Source organism: Pristiophorus japonicus, chromosome 1 (assembly GCF_044704955.1).
Source record: "Pristiophorus japonicus isolate sPriJap1 chromosome 1, sPriJap1.hap1, whole genome shotgun sequence".
Lineage (NCBI taxonomy): Eukaryota > Metazoa > Chordata > Chondrichthyes > Pristiophoridae > Pristiophorus > Pristiophorus japonicus.
This window is the reverse complement of record NC_091977.1, coordinates 311,979,806-312,004,394: the sequence shown is the minus strand read 5'-3', so window position 1 is coordinate 312,004,394 and position 24,589 is coordinate 311,979,806. Positions and strand designations below refer to the sequence as shown.

The 24,589-nt window shown below is 44.2% G+C and overlaps 1 protein-coding gene across 1 annotated transcript in view; it reads left to right on the top strand.

Moving 5' to 3' along the window:
- ofcc1 (orofacial cleft 1 candidate 1) overlaps window positions 1–24,589 on the top strand; it is a 322,692-nt gene that overhangs the window by 227,347 nt on the left and 70,756 nt on the right. The window contains exon 15 of the mRNA XM_070880295.1: window positions 3,582–3,788. Coding sequence (XP_070736396.1) covers window positions 3,582–3,788 — 207 coding nt within the window. The remainder of the gene's footprint in view (window positions 1–3,581; window positions 3,789–24,589) is intronic.

Here is a 24,589-nt window from a genome sequence, read left to right as displayed (position 1 = left end):
TTTCTGCATTTAACTGCGCATGTGCATACTCCAGAAGTTGCTTTCCAATTTACTCCATAATAATGGTGAGCGCTGTTAGCCTCACTGTTTTTATTGACGCAAAATCTGGGCCAATAATTTAGTAGATGTCCTACACAATACTGCAGTGCAAGTAATAATGCAGTATTGCGTAGCAGGCTAATTTCTTCTCATAATTTCCCCTAGTTTTTCTTTTAGTAAGCATGTTTGTTCTTTGCCACTTCCTTCAGCTAGAAAGGTAGGGTTACCCAGGATGTGGATTTCTCTATGAAAACTCAGTAACTGACCATTGGAGCAAATTGTAGTAGAATGAGATGGCCCTCTTCAGCCATGTATGCATCTTATTTTGACCACTACTTGTGCTAAACACCTAACTAAAAACATCAATCACAAAATATGGGATGGATCAATCACAAAGCATAGAATAAGTCCATCATAAAACATGGAGTAGATATGCATTACTGGACTAATTTCTTCTGTATTTCTGAAGAGACATTAAACTGAGGCCTCATCTGCCCTCTCAGATGGATGTAAAAGATTCCATGCCCCTATTTTGAAGAAAGCAGGGGAGTTCTCCCCAGTGTCCTGGCCAATATTTATCGCTCAACCAACACCTAAAAACAGATTATCTGGTCATTATCACATTGCTGTTTATGGGAGCTTGCTGTGTACAAATTGGCTGCCGCATTTCCTACATTACAGCATTCAATGCACTTCAAAAGTACTTCATTGTCTGGAAATCACTTTGGGACCTCCCAAAGGCATGAAAGGTGCTATAGAAATGCAAGTCTTTTTTACTCAAGAGAAATGTATTTTGTTTTTCCAGGTTCACTAGTTTCAGACAATGTTATTATAGCCCTTCATTATTATAGCCCTTCAAATGAATATCCATGCATAAATACAGGATGTGTATAAAGATTGGCATCAGTTAGGGTGCACTGATTAAATATACGTGGATCTTACCAACTTGCTCTCATCCATAGTAATAAAACAAATGAATCTTTCTGGATATTTAACTCACTTCTTGCTAAGCTTTCTGAAGAGTGTTTCCTTTTACTTTATTCTTCTGTTAAATAATTTTTTAACTGATTGCATCAAAAATGGAATACACACATAGAAACACGGTTGTCATTAACCCTTAGACTGCCAGGAATTCCAGTCACCCTGGGCAAGACATTATTTTAAGTATTCAACTCACACTCTGCAATGCTCAAACACCTCTAATAGCACAGCAATAAAAGATAATGGATAATCAAAAGGAGCTTTATATTGCAATATGTTACAAAATTTAAATCCCTAAAAATAATGCAATAAAAAAGTTAAATAATCTTGTCTTCCTCCCCCTCAAACACGTTCTTCCATTTTTATTATTTTAGTTTATGTTTTTATTTCTAACTGACATACTGTATTCTAACTATTTTACATCTTTTTTCCCCTCCTTTTTGTTGAAGCACAATATACTTTATGCAATCTTTTCCTGCATCTCCTGGGTCCCATAAACTTTTCTTGGGAGTCGGGACCCAGTCGGGAGACAGATTGGGTAGAAATGAAGCATCAGACTAAGAGTGCTACTGCTCATCTGTGGTGCCTGCAGCCTGCTCGCGTCTGGATGAGGTCACTCAAAAACTGCAAGCGAAACAAAAAAAAATGTAGGAAGGAGCAATTCTGAAAATTTGTTTTTAATGATCAAAAAATGTTGGGAGCTTTCACTTGCAGAGTTTTTAATACTGTGCAGTCAATGACCTGAGCAGGTGCTGAATAGGCAGAACTGTTCAGCTTAGCACTGATCTTTTGCCTGTCCCGACATGTCGTGCTCACACAGTAAAACTATTGCATTGGGTGTACACATATACGCATAGTTCTATCACTGCAGATCCCTACTCTCCATAGTGTTGGTCCATTATTTTCAACTATTTTTGTATGTTCGTGTTCGGGTATAGAATCATACAGCATGGAAGGAGGCCGTTCTTCCCATCGAACCTGTGCCAGCTCTTTGAAAGAGCTACCCAATTAGTCCCACTCCCCTGCTCTTTCCCCATAGCCCTGCAAATTTAGCATTTTTAACTAGAGATCCAATTCCCTTGCAGGTAATGCATTCCAAATCATAACAACTTGCTGAGTAAAGAATAATGTGTATTAATGAGCTTTGTGTCAACTCTGATATCCCACCTAACTGAATTAAATTTGCAGCATCACGGAAACGAATCATAAATTAACATCAACAACAATTCTGTCCCCTTTTTATTTCATTGGGCACACGTAAAGGTAAATTCTGTAAGAGTCAGTGGATCTTGTGAGCGATTTGGCATGTTTAAGTTCTGCATGCTACTACATGCCCATCAGCATGAGCTTGACAGGCTGAATGGCCTCCTTCTGTGCTGTAACCATTCTATGATTTTACAATTCTATTGCAGTGCCAAACAGCCATTTCCTTAGTTTTATGCTGGATTATCACATTATATTACTGTGACCTTTGCCTACACCTATTTATCCACACAGTCTAATAATCCTCGTGGAGTAGCGAACATTTTTTGAAGCACAGGTGAGAAATTCCGTCGAGACATTTCTGCTCAAAGGTCCCATGAAAGCAATCTTTTATTTGTAAACACGAACGTGAAAAGTCCTAAAGATTCATATCCAAGGACAGTCCGTTTTCAGCATTTTATTTATTTATGCATTTTTGTAGTGGGTGAAATCAATTTCATTGATTCTACTTTTTATTCACTCCACACTCCTACTTCCTGCTAATCACCGCAGCAGGAGGTAGGTGCAGGCCGTGGAGGCTTCCAGCACGTAAACAAAGAGCACCATCGAGGAACTCAACCTTGCTCCACAAAAGAAACAGAATCCTGCAAATGTATTATCTTTGAAATGAGAGTCCTGACAAGCAGCACCTTTCAGTGCCAATCTTTGAAAATGTTTAAAAAGTTATGGTAAAAGTAAACTCATGTGGAATATTAGGAGCCCTGACTACGCCAAACAAACTCTCCAAAACTTGCAATACGCTAGCCTGTCATTACTTGCCTTCATTGTCAGTTTTCATATATTTTTCTCGTAGTAAAGGATGATTTTCAATGGTGTGTCACCAATCACGAAGAAAATATTTTGTGGATTCTTGTCAGCCAAGACGTTGGAGCCGAGCCATGCGTTGTTCATGTGGTTGACACATCCTGTTTAGAAAACCTTTGGCCAGGTCTCGTAATTATCTGAGCTAGGCCTATCTTTAATACCGATCTTTTTGTCCCTTTAAAAATGTAACAAGCGCTGCATATCCACTGAACTTGGGAGATACCGACATGCTGCACTCAAATTAGAAAAGCCATTGCATTCAGCATCCCCCCACTTCCCTGTTTTACATAAATACATGAAATGCATGCCAAGTGCTTTAAGCTGTCCTGATTGATGCAAAATACTAAATAACAATAATTTGCTGCAGGTATGTGCAACAACTTTTCCAGGTTTGCTGTAAGCTATTCAGATAGGATGTGTCTTTGAACAATGACTAATCAAACTCATATGTGGGGGGGGTGGGTGTGTGGGGGGGGTCTTCCTTATCTCACTAGGTGGCAGTGTACGACTACATCTGGAATGATGAGCTCACCGCACATCCGTCCTGTAGCTGTGGACCCCAGGAGCACAATCAAACCTCTGGAGCAGAGGCTGGCTGCGGAGAGATCACCACGCATGTGTCTATCTACATGATACACCTCAGTGGCTTGCAAGAGCTGTACAGGCATTTCCTTCGGCTGCCTGATGGTGCCATTGTTGAGGTATTTAAAGAAAATATATTTGATAGTCTCGTTTAAGGGTTGTTACAAACTGGAACATTAACCGATTAAGCCTAGGATATGTTGTCTGCATTTAGATACTGAATGGTTTAACCAGACGTGCATTTATTTTTCTCCTTGCACTGGCACAACATGACAAAATATAATTTACATGAAAATAGGATGGTTGTCAAGTGACACAAGTCAGACTCGGTCCTTACAAGCTCAAAAGAATATCTCCAGCAATCCACGTTGTAGTTTGCCACCATTCATCTTCATTTTTTTACTGAGCAGTAATGTGTTCGCATTGATTCTCTTTTCCTCCAAATTCTCATCAATTTTGTGTTACACTTTTATTACTGTCGATGAAACGTTGCGACACCGTTTCACCCAGTAGGGTACAGTAAAATGTTTTATCATACGCAGTAAAATGCAAGTAATTTGTAACTTGAATTTTATGACCAGAGAAATGTATGAGGTTCATTATTCAATTGCAAATAAATATTTCTTTAAATTTATTCAGTCATGGAAGAGAGATTCTGGGGGGCATTTAAAGAAAAGCGGTGGCTCTGTAATTTTACGAGTAATAGAAATTATTAATTGCACTTACAACTTTAATATCGGTGACCTGCTTAAAAAAAGATAGACTTACATTTATATAGCACCTTTCATGGCTTCAGGACGTCCCAAAGTGTTTTACAGCCAATGAAGTACTTTTGACGCGTAGTCACTGCTGTAATGTAGGAAACACACAAAGCAAGCTCCCACAAAGAGCATTGTGATAATCATAGAATCATAGAATCGTACAGCACAGAAGAAGGCCTTTTGGCCCATTGAGTCCGCGCTGGCTCTTTTGAAGAACAGTTTGTCACACTTCCTCACTCTTTCCACGTATCCCTGTAATTTTTTCTCCTTCATTTATCAAATTACCTTCTGAAGGCTACTATTGAACCTGTATCCACCACCCTATCAGGCAGTGTACTCCAAATCCTAACCATCCGTTACGTGAAAACGTTTCTTCTGGTTCTTTTGCCAATCACCTTAAATCTGTGCCCTCTGTTTATCGACCCTTCAGCCATTGGAAACAGTTTCTCTTTATTAACTCTATCTAATCACTTCATAATTTTAAACACCTCTATCAAATCTCCTCTTAACCTTCTCTGTTCTAAGTCTATCTCCTGTCTGTCCATGTAACTGATATCCCTCATCCCTGGAACCATTCTCGTAAATATCTCGCTACCGTCTCCAAAGCCTTCAAGTTCTTCCTAAATTGTAGTGCCCAGAATTCGGCTGAGGCCAAACTCGTGTTTTATATAGGTTTAGCATAACATCCTGGTTTTTGTACGCTAAGCCTCTATTTATAAAACCCAGAATCCCATCTGTTTTATTAATTGCTTTGTTAACCTGTCCTACCCACTTCAGAGATTTGTGTATAAATACCCTCAGTTCTCTCTGTTCTTTTTGTGCCCCCTTTAAAACTATACCATTTAGCTTGTATTGTCTCTCCTCATTCTTCCTACCAAAATGTATCAGCTCACACTTTTCTATGTTGAATTTCTTCTGCCATGTGCTTATCCGTTCCATTGGCCTTTCTATGTCCTCTTGAAGTCTGTTACTACACTTCAAAGTTTTGTGACATCTACAAATTTTGAAATTGCTTCCTGTACCAGTTTTAGTGATGTTGATTGAGGGATTAATATTGGCCAGGACAGCGGGAATAACTCTCCTGCTCTTCTTTGAAATATTACCATGGGATCTTTTACCTCCACTTGAGAGAGCAGACGGGGCCTCGGTTTAACTCCAAGATAGGTGCCCCTAACCCCAACATGACCTTTACTTCATCGCATCCTAGTCATTCCCCCGGTATGGTCCTATCAAGCACCATTGGGCCTAACTCTCCTCTGCCAAAACCACTGACTACTCCAGGATAAGCTTTTAGTGTAAAAATAATCCCAGTTACCAAATAACTCTTCTGCTTGCTCCAATCTCACATCCAACAAATGCGAGGAGCCCATGAACTTCTTTGTCACTAAATTTGTCATTCATCTGCCTCTGATTCTTGCCCCCATTCCCTCTGCCCATAAGCCAAATATACCCCAGGCTCCCACCTGCCCTAGCCCTGAACTTGCAACTTTCTCTCCTAGCTCCCCTCATGACATCACCGATCTCACCTTGCCTATAAGATCCACCTCATTCCCCATTTTCACTAGGCTGCTGACCACACAACTCCCCTTCCTTTCCCCCGTGCTAACTGATGTTCTAAATGGTTCCCTCTCCTCACGTACCGTCCCCCTCCATTTGAAAATTGCTGCGATCACCCTGCTCCTCAAAAAATAGACCTTTGAATCCTCTGTCCTTGCAAGCTACCGGCCTAGTTCTAAACTCTTTTTCTTCTTCAAAGGCCTCCAAAATCCATGTCCATCTTTCCTGATTTGAATCTCTCCAGTCAGATTTCTGCCCTTGCCTCATTTAAACATTGCTGGTTGTGGGAGGGCGAGTAATTGTCCAGCCTCCATGTCACGCCCTGAAATTGTTGCTTTTGAATGGAATCACGCATGGGCTAGCAGTACCCCACAGTACTTTTGGAGCATTTCTTGAGCAGCCTCCATCAGCCCCTTTAAGAACCACTGGTTAGGCTGCTCAATGCTTGGTTCAAATGGGTGGAGAGTGCCCACTCTGCCCATCTGCTCCAGGAAATCGCCAACAGGGTTCCACAACTGGTGTCGGACCCCAATTGGCATATATAAGCAGCCTCACGCCTGAAATCAGCAGGGGTGTTCCTCACCCATTTACAGGCAATTGACAGTTGCATCAAGTGGGCCTTGGGTCCTCCTGCACCCCCCCCCCTCAATTTTCAACCATCAGCCGCTGGTTTTTCAGGCGAGAAACAGATGGCATTTTAAAATCGCCCCCAATATCAAGGAAGAGGAGGGAGAATTCCGACTATATGTGTTGAATAAATTTTTATTTTTAAGCACTAAAAGTCACTGCAGATTGGCCCACAGGGGAATTGGCTGGGAGGAGCTGCAACATCTGACCATGTCAAGGAAGTGAATTAACATCAGTAGAAAGTCATTTATCTAGGGTAAGCTTGGGCGAGCTTGTCGTTTCAAATGCCCATGTTAATTTGACTTCCTCATCTTGTCAGCTTCACTGAATTCCTCCAAACTAGATCCTTGATGATGTCATCAGAATTCATATATATATTTTTAGAACTACGGACTGAAGGAAAGAATACTAAAATGAATCAGAGTTCTTTCCTATGACCTTATTTATTTACTGGAGTGTCGATTTAAACAGATGGTTCGATTTAACAAATGGATTTTTAACTCCGAGCGTTAAGAGATTTTACAATAGGCTACAGCATCGTAAATATGTTCACAAAGGAAATCATGGACACTTTCAAAAGAAAACATGTTTGTGTTCACTAGAAGTACTGAACAACAACATTCATGAACAGATTTACAATGTTGGTACACATTATGAACAGTCATTTTGACCCCAATGTTTGTAAGTGCCTCACTTTCAATGTTTTCATTTTTAAAAATTTGTTCCTGGGATGTGGTCGTTGCTGGCAAGGCCAGCATTTATAGCCCATCCCTAATTGTCCTTGAGAAGGTGGTGGTGAGCCGCCTTCTTGAACTGCTGCAGTCCATGTGGTGAAGGTACTCCCACAGTGTTGTTAGAGACAGAGTTCCAGGATTTTGACCCAGCGACAATGAAGGAATGGCGATATATTTCCAAGTCAGGATGGTGTGTAACTTGGAGGGGAACTTGCAGGTGATGGTGCTCCCATGCACCTGCTGCCCTTGTCCTTCTAGGTGGTAGAGGTCACTGGCTTGGGAGGTGCTGCCGATGAAACCTTGGTGAGTTGCTGCAGTATATCTTGTAGATGGTACACACTACAACCATGGAGCGCCAGTGATGGAGGGAGTGAATGTTTTAGGTGGTGGATGAGGTGCAAATCAAGCAGGTTGCTCTGTCCTGGATGGTGTCGAGCTTCTTCATTGTTGTAGCTGCACTCATCCGGGCAAGTGGAAAGTATTCCATCACACTCCTGAGTTGTGCCTTGTAGATGGTGGAAAGGCTTTGAGGAGACACTCATCACAGAATACTCAGCCTTTTTACAAGAGATGTACTTTGTCATCATCATAGGCAGTCCCTCGGAATCGAGGAAGACTAGCTTCCACTCTTAACATGAGTTCTTAAATGGCTGTACAGTCCAATACAAGAACCACAGTCCTAGTCACAGGTGGGACAGATAGTCATTGAGGGAAGGGGTGGGGGGACTGGTTTGTCGCACGCTCTTTCCGCTGCCTGCGCTTGATTTCTGCATGCTCTTGGCGACGAGACTCGAGGTGCTCAGCGCCCTTCCAGATGCACTTCCTCCACTTAGGGCGGTCTTTGGCCACAGACTCCCAGGTGTCAGTGGGGATGTCGCACTATAACAGGGAGGCTTTGAGGGTGCCCTTGTAACGTTTACGCTGTCCACCTTTGGCCCGTTTGCCGTGAAAGAGTTCCACGTAGAGCGCTTGCTTTGGGAGTCTTGTGTCTGGCATGTGGCCTGCCCAGCGGAGCTGACCAAGTGTGGTCAGTGCTTCAAGGCTGGGGATGTTTGCCTGGTCGAGGACGCTAACGTTGGTGCATCTGTCCTCCCACGGGATTTGTAGGATCTTGCGGAGACATCGTTGGTGGTATTTCTCCAGAGACTTGAGATGTCTAATGTACATGGTCCATGTTTCTGAGCCATACAGGAAGGCGGGTATTACTACAGCCCTGGAGACCATGAGCTTGGTGGCAGTTTTGAGGGCCTGGTCTTCAATCACTCTTTTCCTTAGGCGGCCGAAAGCTGCACTGGTGCACTGAAGGCATTGTTGGATCTCGTCATCAATGCCTGCTCTTGTTGATAGGAGGCTCCTGAGATATGGGAAGTGGTCCACGGTGTCCAGGGCCACGCCGTGGATCTTGATGACTGGGGGGCAGTGCTGTGCGGCAAGGACAGGCTGGTGGAGGACCTTTGTCTTACTGATGTTTAGCGTAAGGCCCATGCTTTCGTACACCTCAGTAAATACGTCGACTATGTCCTGGAGTTCAGCCTTTGTATGTGCGCAGACGCAGGTATCATCCACGTACTGTAGCTCGACGAAAGAGGTTGGGGTGGTCTTGGACCTGGCCTGGAGACAGCGAAGGTTGAACAGGTTCCCACTGGTTCTGTAGTTTAGTTCCACTCCAACGGGGAGCTTGTCGACTGTGAGGTGGAACATGGCAGCGAGGAAGATTGAGAAGAGGGTTAGGGCGATGACGCAGCTCTGCTTGACCCCGGTCCGAACATGGATTGGGTCTGTGATGGATCCATTGGTAAGGATCACAGCCTGCATGTCGTCGTGGAGCAAGTGGAGGATGGTGACGTGCGTTTGAGGGCATCTGAAACAGAGGAGGACGCTCCATAGACCCTCGCAGTTGACAGTGTCAAAGGTCTTTGTAAGGTCGAAGAAGGCCATGTATAAGGGCTGGCGCTGTTCCCTGCATTTTTCCTGCAGCTGTCGTGCTGCAAAAATCATGTCCGTTGTGCCCCGTAGGGAACGAAATCCACACTGTGACTCCGGGAGGAGCTCCTCGGCAACAGTGAGAAGACGATTGAGGAGGATCTCACGACAACTTTCCCAGTGGCTGATAGCAGGGAGATTCCTCTGTAGTTGTCGTAGTCGGACTTGACCCTTTTTTAAAGATGGTCACCATCACTGCATCTCTGAGATCTCCCGGCATGCTCTCCTCCCTCCAGATGAGAGAGATGAGGTCATGTATTCGTGCCAACAGTGCCTCTCCACCATACTTCAGTGCCTCAGCAGGGATTCCATCCGCACCCATAGCCTTGTCGTTTTTAAGCTGTCTTATGGCTTTTTCTACCTCGTGCAGTGTTGGGGTCTTACTGAGGTGTGTCGGGTAGCATGCTGCGGGATGGAGTCGAGAATACTCGAGTCAAACACAGAGTCTCGATTGAGGAGATCTTCAAAATGCTCCTTCCAGCGGGCCCTGACCTCGGTGTTCTTAATGAGTATTTCCCCATTCTTAGCCAACAGTGGGGTGGGGCCTTGGGTGTTTGGACTGTAGTTGGCCTTAACTGCGATGAAGAATCCTTGCACATCATGGCTGTCGGCCAGCTGCTGTATCTCCTGTGCTTCCTCCATCCACCACCTGTTCTTTAGGTCCCGGGTTTTTTGTTGGACCTGAGCCTTGAGCTGTCTGTAATGCTGTCTTGCTGCTCCCGAGTTGGGTTGTTGTTTAAGGCTCAGAAATGCCCTGCGCTTGCGATTTATTAGCTCTTGAATCTCCTGGTCATTCTCATCAAACCGGTCCTGGTGTTTCCTGGTTGAGTGACCGAGCGCCTCTTTGCAGGTACTAATTATGGAGGCCTGGAGGGCAGACCAAGCACTGTGGGCATTCTGCGTCTCGGGGTCATCAAGGCATGCCAGATTAGCTGTGAGGTGCTGACTGTATAGGGCTCTCTTAGCTGGGTCTTTAAGTGCCCCGGCATTGACTTTTTTGCGGCACTGCTTCTGCTGCTCCCTCCGCTTTGGGGCTATGTTGATGTCAATGGTGGATCAGATTAGGCAGTGGTCCGTCCAGCAGTCGTCAGCTCCTGTCATGACGCGGGTGATGCGCACATCCTTGCGATCCCTAGCTCGGACGATGACATAATCGAGCAGGTGCCAGTGTTTGGAGTGAGGGTGTTGCCACGATGCCTTGTAGTTGTCCCTCTGGTGGAACAAGGTATTGATGATGACAAGTTCATGTTCTAGACATTTTATCAGGAGTAGGATACCACTGGAGTTGGCTTTCCTTACCCCCTCTCTGCCAATCGCGCCTCCCCAGAGGTCTGTGTCCTTGCCGACCCTGGTGTTGAAGTCACCGAGGAGGATCAGTTTGTCACCCACGAGGATGCAGGACAGGGACTTTTCGAGGTTGGAGTAAAAACCCTCTTTGGCCTCATCTATTGCATTGAGTGTTGGGGCGTACGCACTGATGACTGTGGTGCATTGATTCCGGGATAGGGTGAGTCAAAGCGTCATGAGGTGTTCGTTAGCCCCGCAGGGGGTGTCTTTGAGGCCATCGTCTAGCTTATTTTTGATTGCGAAGCCGACGCCGTGGAGACGGCATTCTTCCTCTGGTTTCCCTTTCCAGAAGAAGGTGTAACCTCCACCTTGTTCCTTGAGCTGGCCTTCCCCTGCCCGCCGGGTCTTGCTTAGGGTGGCGATGTTGATATCAAGGCGTCTACGTTCCCGGGCAACTATGGCGGTGCGGCGTTCCGGCCTGTCGCCGTTGGAGTTGTCCATGAGGGTCCTGACGTTCCAGGTCACGAACTTCATGTTAACGGAATGGAAGATGCCCGTGCATGATTTCTTTTAATGTGGGATGGTCGTTGCACACCAGTTATTACATGGGCTTAGCTGAGCAAGGTCTTGATCCAGTGGCAAGGGGGTCCAAGACGACTGGAGAGGAGGCATTGCTATATGAGCCTATTTGCCTACGGCGAGATGTTGGCCGCAGGCTCGGTGCTGGGTAGCGCCCTTGATGGTAGGTGGTCCAAGGCTTGGTTGGGGACAGGCATTGGGAGGGTCAGTGGCCCACTGGGCTTCAGAGTGGGAGGGCAGGGGGGGGTCACAGCCATGATACTCACCTTGTGCTGGAGGAGGAGAGGAGGCCAGGTCACCAGTGGGGAAGGAGAGCTCCAGTCGTTGCTGAAGGAGGGAGGAGGCCAGCCGCCGACGTAGGAGAGGGGGACACTGGGCCATCACCTGTCGCCGCAGGAGGTCCAGCCGTCGTCTTGTGCAATCCAACTGATGAACATTTCTGCATTTTTTTGTAAAGGATGAACATGTCAGCAGGCTAAAGAAGAAAAGGCAATCGAATTGTCTTTGTGCAAGCTATAATCCCGACACTATTCAACCATTCACTGTTAGACCTCCTTTATAGCTGAACAAAACTAAAAGTGTTTGGGGAAAATGTAGAATCACAGAGAAGGTCGATTAACTACATGATTCTTCATTCTTCACTCTTACACTTTTATCCTTCTGTCCCCAGAACCCTTGTAGCGGTACATTTTGGAGGAAGTTAGTGTTAAATGGTTAGTTAGTTTCATGTTAAGCTTCAGGCTAAACCAAACTGACAAATTTTCTGCATTCCTGAGGTTTTAGACTAGAATGTGGGAGTAGGATTGTATTATTTTTATTTGCAATGTCATTAGGAGATTTTTTAATATAAGGTGACCTTACTGAAGAGCACATGCGCTGCTGCCTCCTGGTGAAGTTTAGCAGTGCAAGGAACAGATCATTGGGGGCATTTTACGTCTGGACCAAAATTTCTCTGTTTGCCTGTATTTTTGTGTCAAGTGTCAGCCCATAGCAGAATAAGTTTGGTGTGAAAGCTGTGGTAGAGAACAGTGGAGATCTCACTCTGATTTGCTTGCTCTGGCTCCACTGAGACCCTTTGATGCCGGGATAGTGTTGTGTGACCTGGCACAGAATCCAGAATCCAATACACAACACATCTACACACTGGCATGAATCAGACATCTCATCCTCCCTACATCATCAACAACAACACGCTTTTATATAGTGCCTTTAACTTAGTAAAATGTCACATGGTGCTTCACAGTAGCGTTATCAAACAAATGTTGACACCGAGCCACATAAGGAGATATTAGCAAAGATGATCAAAAGCTTGGTCAAAAAGGTAGGTTTTTAGGAGTGTCTTAATGAAGAAGAGAGAGACAGAGGTTTTAGGCAGGGAATTCCAGAGCTGAAGGCCAAGGCAACTGAAGGTACGGCTGCCAATGGTGGGGCAATGAAAATCAGGGATAGCCATTGTTGTGTATGTGTAATATATGTACTGTAACACTAGACCACTGAATGTATCTTCACACTGTATACATCATACCTGTACTACCAGAGGGTGCTACTGGTGGAGACCTAAGGGTCACCTGCACACTGCAGGTAACCAAGTATAAAAGGGAGCTCATCTCATTGTGTCTGCACTCAAGGAGCTGCAATAAACGGACTAAGGTCACCACAGTTCAAGTACAATACCCTTACCTTGTGGAGTCATTATTAGAGTGTTTGCATATATTACAGCTATAATTGGAGGAACGCAGAGACCTTGAAGGGTTGTAGGCCTGGGGGAGGTTACAGAGAAAGGAAGGGATGAGGCTGTGGAGGGATTTGAAAACAAGATTGATAATTTTTAAATTGAGGCCCTGCTGGACTGGGAGCCAATGTATGTCAGCGAGCACAGGAATGATGGGTGAAGGGGACTTGGCGTGAGGTAGAAGAAGGGAATGAGTTTTGGATGAGCTCCAATTTACAGAGGGTGCAAGGATGGGAGGCCAGCCAGGAGATCCCATACTAAAGTTGTGTCAGTAAGCAGGTGCTACTTGGCAAGTGGTCAAGTGAGATGGGCCACCAAGAATGGGCAGTCAGACTTCCTTTAAGTACATGCCACCTGTGCACATTGGCAGTGGAGCACCATTCTTTAGGAGGTACAATTTGGTCAGTGAGAGTAAGTTGGCATTGGGTCAGCCAGATAATTGTAACAAAGGAATTAGTATTGCACTTGGATTAGGAATTCTATCCAGTAGGTTTTAATGAGAAACGGTTTGGTACATTGGAATTCTGTACTTGCATCAGATAATATACTTATGTGGATCTGAATGTAGATTAAATGTGACCCGAAGGGCACACGTTACTTGAGAAAATCAGGAAGATATTAACTGCTGAACTGAGCCAGAATTATCTGTGATGAATGGTGTAGAGCAATTGTAACCTTGCAATGAACTGCACATCAAACTGCACGATGATTAAATAATTTAAACTTACAAGATGCCCTAAATTTGCTTAAATATATATATAAAAATAGAAAATCTGTTGAGGATTAAACCAATTTGTTGAAATTGACCCAGGGAGTAGTCTTTGTAATGACAAATACTATGATTGACAAGAGCTTAGAGAACAGCATGATACGGTAAATACATTTGAAATGCTTGAAATTCTGTCTAAAATAATTGTTATTGAAATAATTAATGTTTGTCAAAAGAATATACAGGAAACAAGTGAATTTTGAAATATTACTAATACTATCAAATGCTACAATTAAATCATACGCTTTATTAGAATACATTCCAATATAAAAAAAAGATAAGTTGGCATATTTTTTCTATTAAGTTACTAATAATCTCTTTGATTAGCAGTGACAGGTTGCATGCTGTGATGAGGCCAACTGTCTCCTTTTAAGCAATACAGCCACCGTGGAGGCCAAAACAAGGCCATATAAGGCTCACTCTCAAATGCTGCTAGGCCAGCTTGTGATGTCTAAAGAGGCAAACATCCACAAATACGATCCGCAGCTTGAACAACATGATACCTGAAGCAATCCACTCGACATTGCTAGCAGCTAATTGTGTCACTACTATTAAAAGATACATACACTTAACTGAAAGTTAGTATTGTCTAAAATTACACATTTATCGAGCCCAAACAGAATACTTCAATAATATCTGAATAAAATGCTGAAACGCAATTGTACCAATAGTACACTTTTGTCCACTTAAACATTTCTTTTCATTTCCTGAAATGAAATGAAAATCCTGGTTCAGGAAATGAAAATATAATAATGCATGTAGACTTGATGACCTGGTTATTATAACCTCATGTGATTTTATACTGTAATTCTCATTAGGGGTGTATTGTATCGAGCTACTGAAGTCTTACTTAAGACTAATATTAGTTAAATGGGAGCTTCATAATCTCGTGGGGGGAGGCTATTGGTGGGTAGGTGAGACTGATTTCCCCCCTGAACTACATCAGTAATTAAATTATAAATCCATCCTTTATAAAGCGCTTCACGATTTCATACATATAGGCAAAATCTTCCTCCTAGGTTTGTTATGAGGGGATGTAGTGGTGTCGAGTGCTATATAAAGTTGGTGAAATGCCGCAAACAGTTCGGAAAATTGCAGCCACAGCAAGCACTGGTTTTTATTCAACATGTTCATGTTCGCAGATTAGTATGTGTGCGCTTTTTGAATGACGTTTCCCATAATGCGGCAGATAATCACACAATTGATTAATGCTAATTATTTATGGATTTGTGTCCCAGATAGGCTCAGCAGCTACGTTCGAATTCTTTAAACAAAAATTGCCCACGAAATCTGAAGATGCATGCGGGCTTATCCTGGATATAAAATAGGATACAATATGCTGAGTGACACTTCAGGGAATAAAACAGCAGCTCCAACCCATTTTCTGAAGCGATCTTGACATTTCTGTTTTATTATACCTGAGCAACGTGCAACATTTTTCAGTTATGAGATAAGGCTTTTTTTTTACATATTTAACACAATTTCAGTAAAAAATATGTACTTGTTTGATCTATAAAGATTTGTCTAACCAAAAGGCACTGACAGTCTGCTCAGCGGAATACTAGAAAATGATCTTATTGCTGTTTGGTGTTGTTTTTAAAGAGTGCATACAATGAAGTGCCGCATAAGAAAGAAAGAGGCTTTCCGACAGGATTGACATATGCTTATTGGAAGGCAACATTCAGATTTTCCTTTGGTCTGTTGAGCACTGAGTTTTATACACCAATAATGAAGTGAGGAAAAACTTCTGTTACGCAAGGAATAACTTGTTGAGACGGATAAAGTAGAAAAGTAATCGCGCACTGGAGGAAACAATCTGAAGCTGCTGATGTGCCTGTTCATGTGCCACATTGTACGATTTAACTCCAGATTTGTTGAACTTAGTGCAAATGCCAGTGTGAGTGTGAAGCGGGGAAACATTTGTGAACGGGTGAAAGTATACCCCAACCCTTGGCTTTTCAGTGAGAAGTTTGAATCATGGGTCACATATACATTTATGGAAACATTCAAGAGTTTCCACCATAAGACGATTTCTTTCCTGTTTTGGTCCACCTACTCTCATTTCCTGATGGCGGTACTTTTGCTGAGGTTTAGTTCTTTTAGTACCTCACTGATTCTTCATGTGTGAGCTTGGAGAGTGAGTGTCAATGACCTATTTAACTGTGTAACACTTCAGAGCCAAGCTTGACCCTTGCTGGAGAGCCATAGTGATCAGGAGCAGAAACAATTACTGTTTTTTTTTCTCCTTTCTCTGGGACCACTCCAGCCAACTGTAATGTCCCCTTTCTGCCCTGGCTAAACTTGGTTAACTCAGCAGGGACCAGGAAGTGAACCTGCAACCTTCCTGCTTGGTATAGCTGAGTGCTACACCATATAAAGAAAGACTTGCATTTAGACTTGATCTGGTGGCATCTCCCTTGAACCGAACCAGCAGTTATAATTTAGAGGAGAAGGCCAGGCAATTGGGAGGTGGGGGTGGAGGGGCGTTGATGGAACATTCGACAGCAGGCAAGAAGGTTTTTGAGGAGACACAGGAGAGGCATTCATGCTCCTCATGTGGCCTCACGATAATCCTTAAAAACACATCAACTTCAGCAGTTCCAGAGCAGACTGCAGCGGTCCCTTTAAGAACTGTTGGTTTGCCTGCTTTACGCACTGCTGAGAGAGAAAGGGCTTTCACAACAACAACTTATATTTATACAGCGCCTTCAACGTAATAAAACATCCCAAGGTGCTTCACAGGGCTGTCATCAAAAAAAAAAATTGACACCGAGCCACATAAGGAGATGTTCGGGCAGATGACCAAAAACTTGATCGAAGAGGTAGGTTTTAAGAAGCGTCTTAAATGAGGAGCGAGAATTGGACTGGTGGAGAGATTTCGGGAGGGAATTCCAGAGCTTGGTACCTAGGCAGCTGAAGGCACAGCTGCCAATGGCAGAGCAATTCAAATCGGGGATGTTCAAGAGGCTAGAATAGGCAGAGTGAATAGGTCTAGGGGAATCATATGGCTGGAGGAGATTACAGAGATAAGAAGGGGCAAGGCCATGGAGGGATTCAAAAACAAGATGAGAATTTCAAAATTGAGGCTTTGCTTAATTGGGAGCCAATATAGGTCAGCAAGCACAGGGGTGATGGGTGAACGGGACTTTGTGTGAGTTCATCAATGGCGGTCCCTCGAACGAGGATGACATGCTTCCACGAGTTCACAGATGTTTCAATGAAGGACCTGATGTTCCAGTTCTGAACTCCAATTAAAGGGGTGGAAGATGCCTGTGTGTGAATTTTTTTAATGTGTGGTGACCGTTGCACATCAGCCACCACACGGGCTTGATAGAGTTAGTAGGCCTTTATCCAGTGGCAAGGCACGACTGGAGACCTGCTCTGCTGCACGGACCTAGTGCGCATACATATCGCAGTGTGGGCAGGCCCATGCTGCTCCTTGGCCCTCGGCTTTTCTGGACTCTGTACCCTCATTTGCTGCACCTCCACCACAATCTTTCGCAGCTCTTCTGCCGCAAACTCTCACCGCACCTCCCCAACGATCTCTCACCGCTCCTCCGCCACGATCTCCCGCTGCTCCGGTCTACCACCATCTTCTAGAGACTGATATAGCACATAACCGACAGATGTAATCATTATTATTATGATAATTATCATTATTAACCTAAAGATGTGTACTGTGAACGCAGGCTTTGAGTAAAACATTCCTGGTATAAGTGCAAGACATCACATCTGAATTTAATCATTCATTACAAACCATGCCAAAAATTGCTGGTCATAGGAATGTGGGAAGGGAGGACCTTGAGATGATCACTATCACTAGGGAGGTAGTGCTGGACAGACTAATGGGACTGAAGGTAGACAAGTCCCCTGGTCCTGATGAAATGCATCCCAGGGTATTAAAAGAGATGGCGGAAGTTATAGCAGATGCATTCGTTATAATCTACCAAAACTCTCTGGACTCTGGGGAGGTACCAGCGGATTGGAGATCAGCTAAAGTAACGCCTCTGTTTAAAAAAGGGGGCAGGCAAAAGGCAGGTAACTATAGGCCGGTTAGTTTAACATCTGTAGTGGGGAAAATGCTTGAAACTATCATTAAGGAAGAAATAGCGGGACATCCGGATAGGAATAGTGCAATCAAGCAGACGCAGCATGGATTCATAAAGGGGAAATCATGTTTAACTAACTTACTGGAATTCTTTGAGGATATAACGAGCATGGTGGATAGAGGTGTACCGATGGATGTGGTGTATTTAGATTTCCAAAAGGCATTCGATAAGGTGCCACACAAAAGGTTACTGCAGAAGATAAAGGTACGCGGAGTCAGAGGAAATGTATTAGCATGGATAGAGAATTGGCTGGCGAACAGAAAGCAGAGAGTCGGGATAAATGGGTCCTTTTCCTGTTGGAAATCAGTGGTTAGTGGTGTGCCACAGGGATCAGTACTGGGACCACAACTGTTTACAATATACATAGATGACCTAGAAGAGGGGACAGAGTGTAGTGCAACAAAATTTGCAGATGACACTAAGATTAGTGGGAAAGCGGGTTGTGTAGAGGACTCAGAGAGGCTGCAAGGAGATTTGGATAGGTTAAGCGAATGGGTTAAGGTTTGGCAGATGGAATACAATGTCGGAAAGTGTGAGGTCATCCACCTTGGGGAAAAAAAACAGTAAAAGGGAATATTATTTGAATGGGGAGAAATTACAACATGCTGTGGTGCAGAGGGACCTGGGGTCCTTGTGCATGAATCCCAAAAGGTTAGTTTGCAGGTGCAGCAGGTAATCAGGAAGGTGAATGGAATGTTGGCCTTCATTGCGAAAGGGATGGAGTACAAAAGCAGGGAGGTGTTGCTGCAACTGTATAAGGTATTGGTAAGGCCGCACCTGGAGTACTGCGTGCAGTTTTGGTCACCTTACTTAAGGAAGGATATACTAGCTTTGGAAGGGGTACAGAGACGATTCACTAGGCTGATTCGAGAAATGAGGGGGTTACCTTATGATGATCGATTGAGTAGACTGGGTCTTTACTCCTTGGAGTTCAGAAGGATGAGGGGTGATCTTATAGAAACATTTAAAATCATGAAAGGGATAGACAAGATAGAGGCAGAGAGGTTGTTTCCATTGGTGGGAGAGACTAGAACTAGGGGGCACAGCCTCAAAATACGGAGGAGTCAATTTAAAAGAATTTCTTCTCCCAGAGGGTTGTGAATCTGTGGAATTCTCTGCCCAAGGAAGCAGTTGAGGCTAGCTCATTGAATGTATTCAAGTCAAAGATAGATAGATTTTTAAGCAATAAGGGAATTAAGGGTTATGGGGAAAGGGCGGGTAAGTGGAGCTGAGTCCACGACCAGATCAGCCATGATCTTATTGAATGGCAGAGCAGGCTCAAGGGGCTAGATGGCCTACTCCTGTTCCTAATTCTTATGTTCTTATGTTCTTATTACACTTAAAATTCCAATTATATAAATATATAAGTAAATATAAATAAATGTAATACTTACTCTGGCGGATCCGACAAGGTCGTACCAGCGTTTGCGGTATTGTTTGCCGTCATGCACCTCGTTCGTCGTCGACGAGATCACCTCGGCTATGTCAGCCCAAATTTTCTGGTAAACCTTTGGGTTGGGCTTCTCACGTCCAACCCAGGTAAATTGACCCCTGCGTGACTGCACCTCCTGCAGGAGGGAGGCATTTGCCTCGTCGGAGAATCTCTGAGCTTGTTTTCGTCCTCCCATTTCTAGTTCCTCTCCTACCTCACTGCTCTCGCCAGTGTCCTCCCCCTCAACATCGTGCTGTCTTGCTTCCTCCGTGCTTTCAATGTTAACAATATTTTTTTCCCCAAATCTCCGTGCAAACTAAGTAATTTGTGCTCTCAATTCTTTTTACTGCTGCTAAATCTCTTTCGTACCTCCCACAACAGCCAAACAACCAGACAACACACCTACATGCGGCCTCACCTCCTCCCCGCTCCCTCTCTTCCTCCGCCCCCCCCCCACCCCTGCGCATGTATTGATGAACCCGACCTTAGCACACAGACAGCAGAGTTTTGGATGACCTCAAGTTTATGGAGGGTAGAACTAGGGAGGCCAGCCAGGATTGTATTGAATAGTCAAGTCTAGAGGTAATAAAGAAATGGATGAGAGTTTCGGCAGCTGATAAGTTGAGGTAAGGGTGGAGACGGATGATATTATGAAGATGGAAATGGGTGAATTTAGTGATATGAGGTCAGAAGCTCAATTCATGATTAAATATGACACCAAGGTTGTGAACAGACTTGGTCAGCCTTAGACAGTTGCAGAGGAACGAGATCACATCAATGGAAAGGGAACAGAGTTTGTGGAGTGAACTAAAGGCAATGGCTTTGGTCTTTACGATATTTGATTGGAGGAAGTTTCTACTTATCCAGTGCTGGATGTCGGAAAAACAGCCTGGTAGTATAGACATGGTGGAGGGTTTGAGAGAGGTGGAGGAGCGCTAGAGCTGGGTATCATCAGCATACGTCAAAACTCACATTGTGTTGCCAGTGCAGCATGTAGATAAGAAATAGGAGGGGGCCAAGGATAGATCCTTGGGGGACACCAGGCCCAAGCACCTTGCGTTTTCATTCACAAATTGCATTGGGGGTCGTATGTATGTCAGATGGCACAGACCATGCACCATTGGTGAATGCACACCAGCTGTACATTAATGGGATGGAAGCCCCTGCAGTTCATGAAAGCAGTGAGCTTATTTGCAGGAGTTCTCATGGCCATGAGAGTGCAGTCAATGATGCCCTGAACTTGGGGGAAGCCTGCACTGGAGTTCTTTCCTACCATTTCTGGTGGTCCCAAGAGGAACGCAATTAACTTGTTTGCTCCTGCTTAATGCAAGCATGGCTTGCAGACTGACTGATTTTGCTGATATCCCCTGTTTTAGCCTGAAATCTGAATGATGGTGGTCTCTTTATAATTGTTCCTCTCCACCTTGAGCTACCTTAGTCGCACTGAAACTTGTGAAGAATGCAACTCTCCCAGGAGTTAATTATTGCCCTTTGAAGCAATTACCTCAAGAACCACTTTGGATAGTTTGTGATTGGATCTATCAATGGTCTACCCATGTAATCTACCTTCTGTGTCTGACCACCTTAATCTTGGGGTCGGTTGCTTTGTTTGACAGTAGGGTTGTGCACCTCCAGTGCGCTAGTGCAGCCTTCGGCCGCCTGAGGAAAAGAATGTTTGAAGACCAGGCCCTCAAAACTGCCACCAAGCTCATGGTCTACAAGGCTGTAGTAATACCCGCCCTCCTGTATGGCTCAGAAACATGGACCATGTACAGTAGACACCTCAAGTCGCTGGAGAAATACCAACGATGCCTCTGCAAGATCCTACAAAGCCCCTGGGAGGACACACACCAACATTAGCGTCCTCGTCCAGGCCAACATTCCCAGCATTGAAGTATTGACCACACTTGATCAGCTCCGCTGGGCAGGCCACATAGTTCGCATGCCAGACACGAGACTCCCAATGCAAGCGCTCTACTCGGAACTCGGCCACGGCAAACAAGCCAAAGATGGGCAGCGGAAATGTTACAAGGACACCCTCAAAGCCTCCCTGAAAAAGTGCGACATCCCCACTGACACCTGGGAGTCCCTGGCCAAAGACCGCCCTAAGTAGAGGAAGTGCATCCAGGAGGGCGCTGAGCTCCTCGAGTATCGTCGCCAAGAGCATGCAGAAATCAAGGGCAGGCAGTGGAAGGAGCGTGCGGCAAACTAAACTCCCCGCCCACCCTTCCCCTCAACCACTGTCTGTCCCACCTGTGACACAGATTGTGGTTCTCGTATTGGACTGTACAGCCACCTAAGAACTCATATTAAGAGGGGAAGCAAGTCTTCCTCGATTCCGAGGGACTGCCTATGGTGATGATGAGGATGATGGGAGCACGCCTGGTGTGAAGCTGTCCCATTGCACCCTATATGCAACTCACATTATTCACAGCTCCTGTTGGAGTTTGTGATATTGTTTCTGTCCTCTGTTGTTATCAAGTCCTTCAGTATCTGTGCACCTCATATTCCAACTCCCAAAACGTTTTTCAAGGTTGTAACTAAAACCTAGTCAAATTTGTTCAGAAAATTCCAAATGAGCACCTTATATAACTATCCCTTTAAGAAAATGACAGCAAAACCAAACCAACATGGCCACTACTATGCAGAGCCTCTTCCCTGGTCTCCAGACCTAATTAATCCCAAGTAATCAAGACCAAACAAGTTGCATCAATCCCTTGGCCCACAGTAATTCCAGCGCAAGCACAGTCACGTCAAGAATACTGGATGTATATCTGCATTCCTCCAGCAAGCACCATGCAATCAGACTGCACAGTGACTTCACAAAATATATATGCGAAAGTACATCTTTCAGTTAAATAAATTGGCTGTGCACAGGCCCATGTTGGTGTAACATTAATAAGAAATAGGAGCAGGAATAGGCCATTTGGCCCTTCAAGCCTGCTCCGCCATTTAATACGATCATGGCTGATCTGTTCTTGGCCTCAACTCCACTTCCATGCCCGCTCCCCATAACCCTTGACATCCGTGTCGTTCAAAAATCTGTCTATCCCCATCTTAAAATCTGTCTAGCTCCATCTTCAATGACCCAGCCTCCACAGCTCTCTCAGGTAGAGAATTCCAAAGATTCATGACTCTCTGACAGAAGAAATTCCTCCTCATCTCCGTTTTAAATGGGCGATCCCTTATCCATAATGCCATTTTGTTTAGTCTGTTCTGCAGTTGTCTGCTTGCATATTGACAAGTACTTACATATTATTTAGTGGCAAGTCTGTAAGTGGAAACTGGAAAATAAGGTTAAAATAAAAATATACTTCAAGCTTTTTTCGTTCTGTGCATTCATTCCAGCAGTTTAATTTCAAGTGGCAATTCTATCCAGTCTGAACCTCCCAGTTCCCTATTGATTGGGAGAGGGATGGCATTGATTTCCCTGATGCTTTAAGGATACTGTCCTTTCTGACCCCAACGAATTAAGCACAACAGTGTAGAGTTTCTGCTAGGTCACAATTCGCTCTAAATCGGCCAAACCAGCGCAAAAGATTGCGGAATTTCAAGCGCAAATTACGTCCGGTGCAAATCAATTTTCCACGACCTTTTGCGCTGGTTTAAAAAGCATTGCACTGGAATCCGGCTCCGCCCACAAAACTGGCCACGCCCTCAGATCAAATTCATCACCATGGTGACTTTCCACTAATTGCGTGTGTTTGCAGGCCTTCGAAGAGATAAATGTTATCTTTGCTTAGCCACACCAGCACTAACAGGCACCTTTTACAAGTTTTTAAATATTAAAACATTTGTAATTTACTGACTACTGTACACCAATGAAACTAGTAAATGGTTTTTAAAGTTATTTCAGTTATTTCAGATCGGGTTACTCACACGGACTTGGCACTGATTAAAAATGCTTATTTTGTATGATAAACCCATTTTCAGCTGTATTAGTCAAAGTGCACCAGGTTACCACTCTTAAATATTGCAAGGAATATTTTTTAATGCAAAATAAAACATTCTAAAAGGCTGCCCGATTGCCTGATTCATGCAAGATTTTACGTTCGGCAATATGCAAATGAGGTTGAGCAGAAACTTGAGCAAAACATTTAATTCAGAAATCTAGCGCCATTTTGAGTGCAATTTGCGCCTAGATCGCCCATTGCGCCAAAAGCGGAAACTCCACCCAACTTCTCGATCCTGCTACAAGCTGAAGGAATGTGCACTTATTGAATTACATCAATTAATAAGTGGCCCAGATAATAAGAACAATTCTGAGGTATAATGCCACATTCCAGTAATCCCCCCTGCTGTGCTCCAATGATACAGGTGGTGGTAGGGAGGAAGTAACAAAAACAGCAATTGATCGGCGCGCTGAAAAAGAAGGAGCAAGAAGCAGATGGTTTCCTTTTAAAAGGCAGACTTTGCAACCTTTCAGAGCCTTTTAGGAGGGCGTGTAGAGATTAAACCAGTGCTGTGTTACACCACTCTGATTACTGAATACTGTAAAACAGATGTGTTTGGAGGTTAAAAAAAAAGGAAATAAGAGTCTTATGCCGACAAACATGTTTGTACCATCTCCAGTTTTTTTCTCTCTGTTAACTTCAATCTGAAAACCAGAGGTAAGTAGGCAGTTTCTGGAACAAGGCAATTATCTCATGTTTGCATTACAGTGGCAGTGAGCTGTTATGAAATCAGGGTGATTATTAAGAACATGAAGGTGAGGGAGAACAGAGCAGAAGGTAAATTAGAAAGTTTGTAAAAGGGAGTTAGGAATCAAGAGCAGATGAGTGTAGCAAGGTGTTTGCCCCTATGTAATTGCAACCAAATGTTAACGGTCTTACTGATGTTCCTGTGAGCACACAGTAGGACCAGGTCAGTAGTGCTGGGTGCTGGGGAGCAAGTGGCACAGCTGACACAAAGGAGACGTTGAGCTGGGAGAGCAGGCACAGTGCCAGTTCTTTTAGGGCCTGCAGTTTTGTGCTCTTTTGCTTGTCCCCCCCCCCTTCCTATGCAAGCCTCATTGAGATCTCAGATTGAGGGCAAACATATTTAAGCGCATGCCCAGCACAATTCAGCCACATTTGTGCTGGGTTTGTACTTTTTCCTTTGTGCGCCCATTTGGAAGGGAAGCTACTTGGGTGCAGGAACTCTTGAATGGTTTATGGGAGAGTTTTATTGTGATATTCCCACTATCGCTATGTTGCAATGCTTTGTTTAATTGGACATTCTTTTCATATTCCTCAATTTTTAAAATAATTTTTAATGAAATTGGCAGTGCTTTTTCCACTCCTTCAGATATGTTTGTTTTCAAAGTGCTTTAAAGAAAGGGCTAGATTTTGCACTTTTGTGCATATCGCCC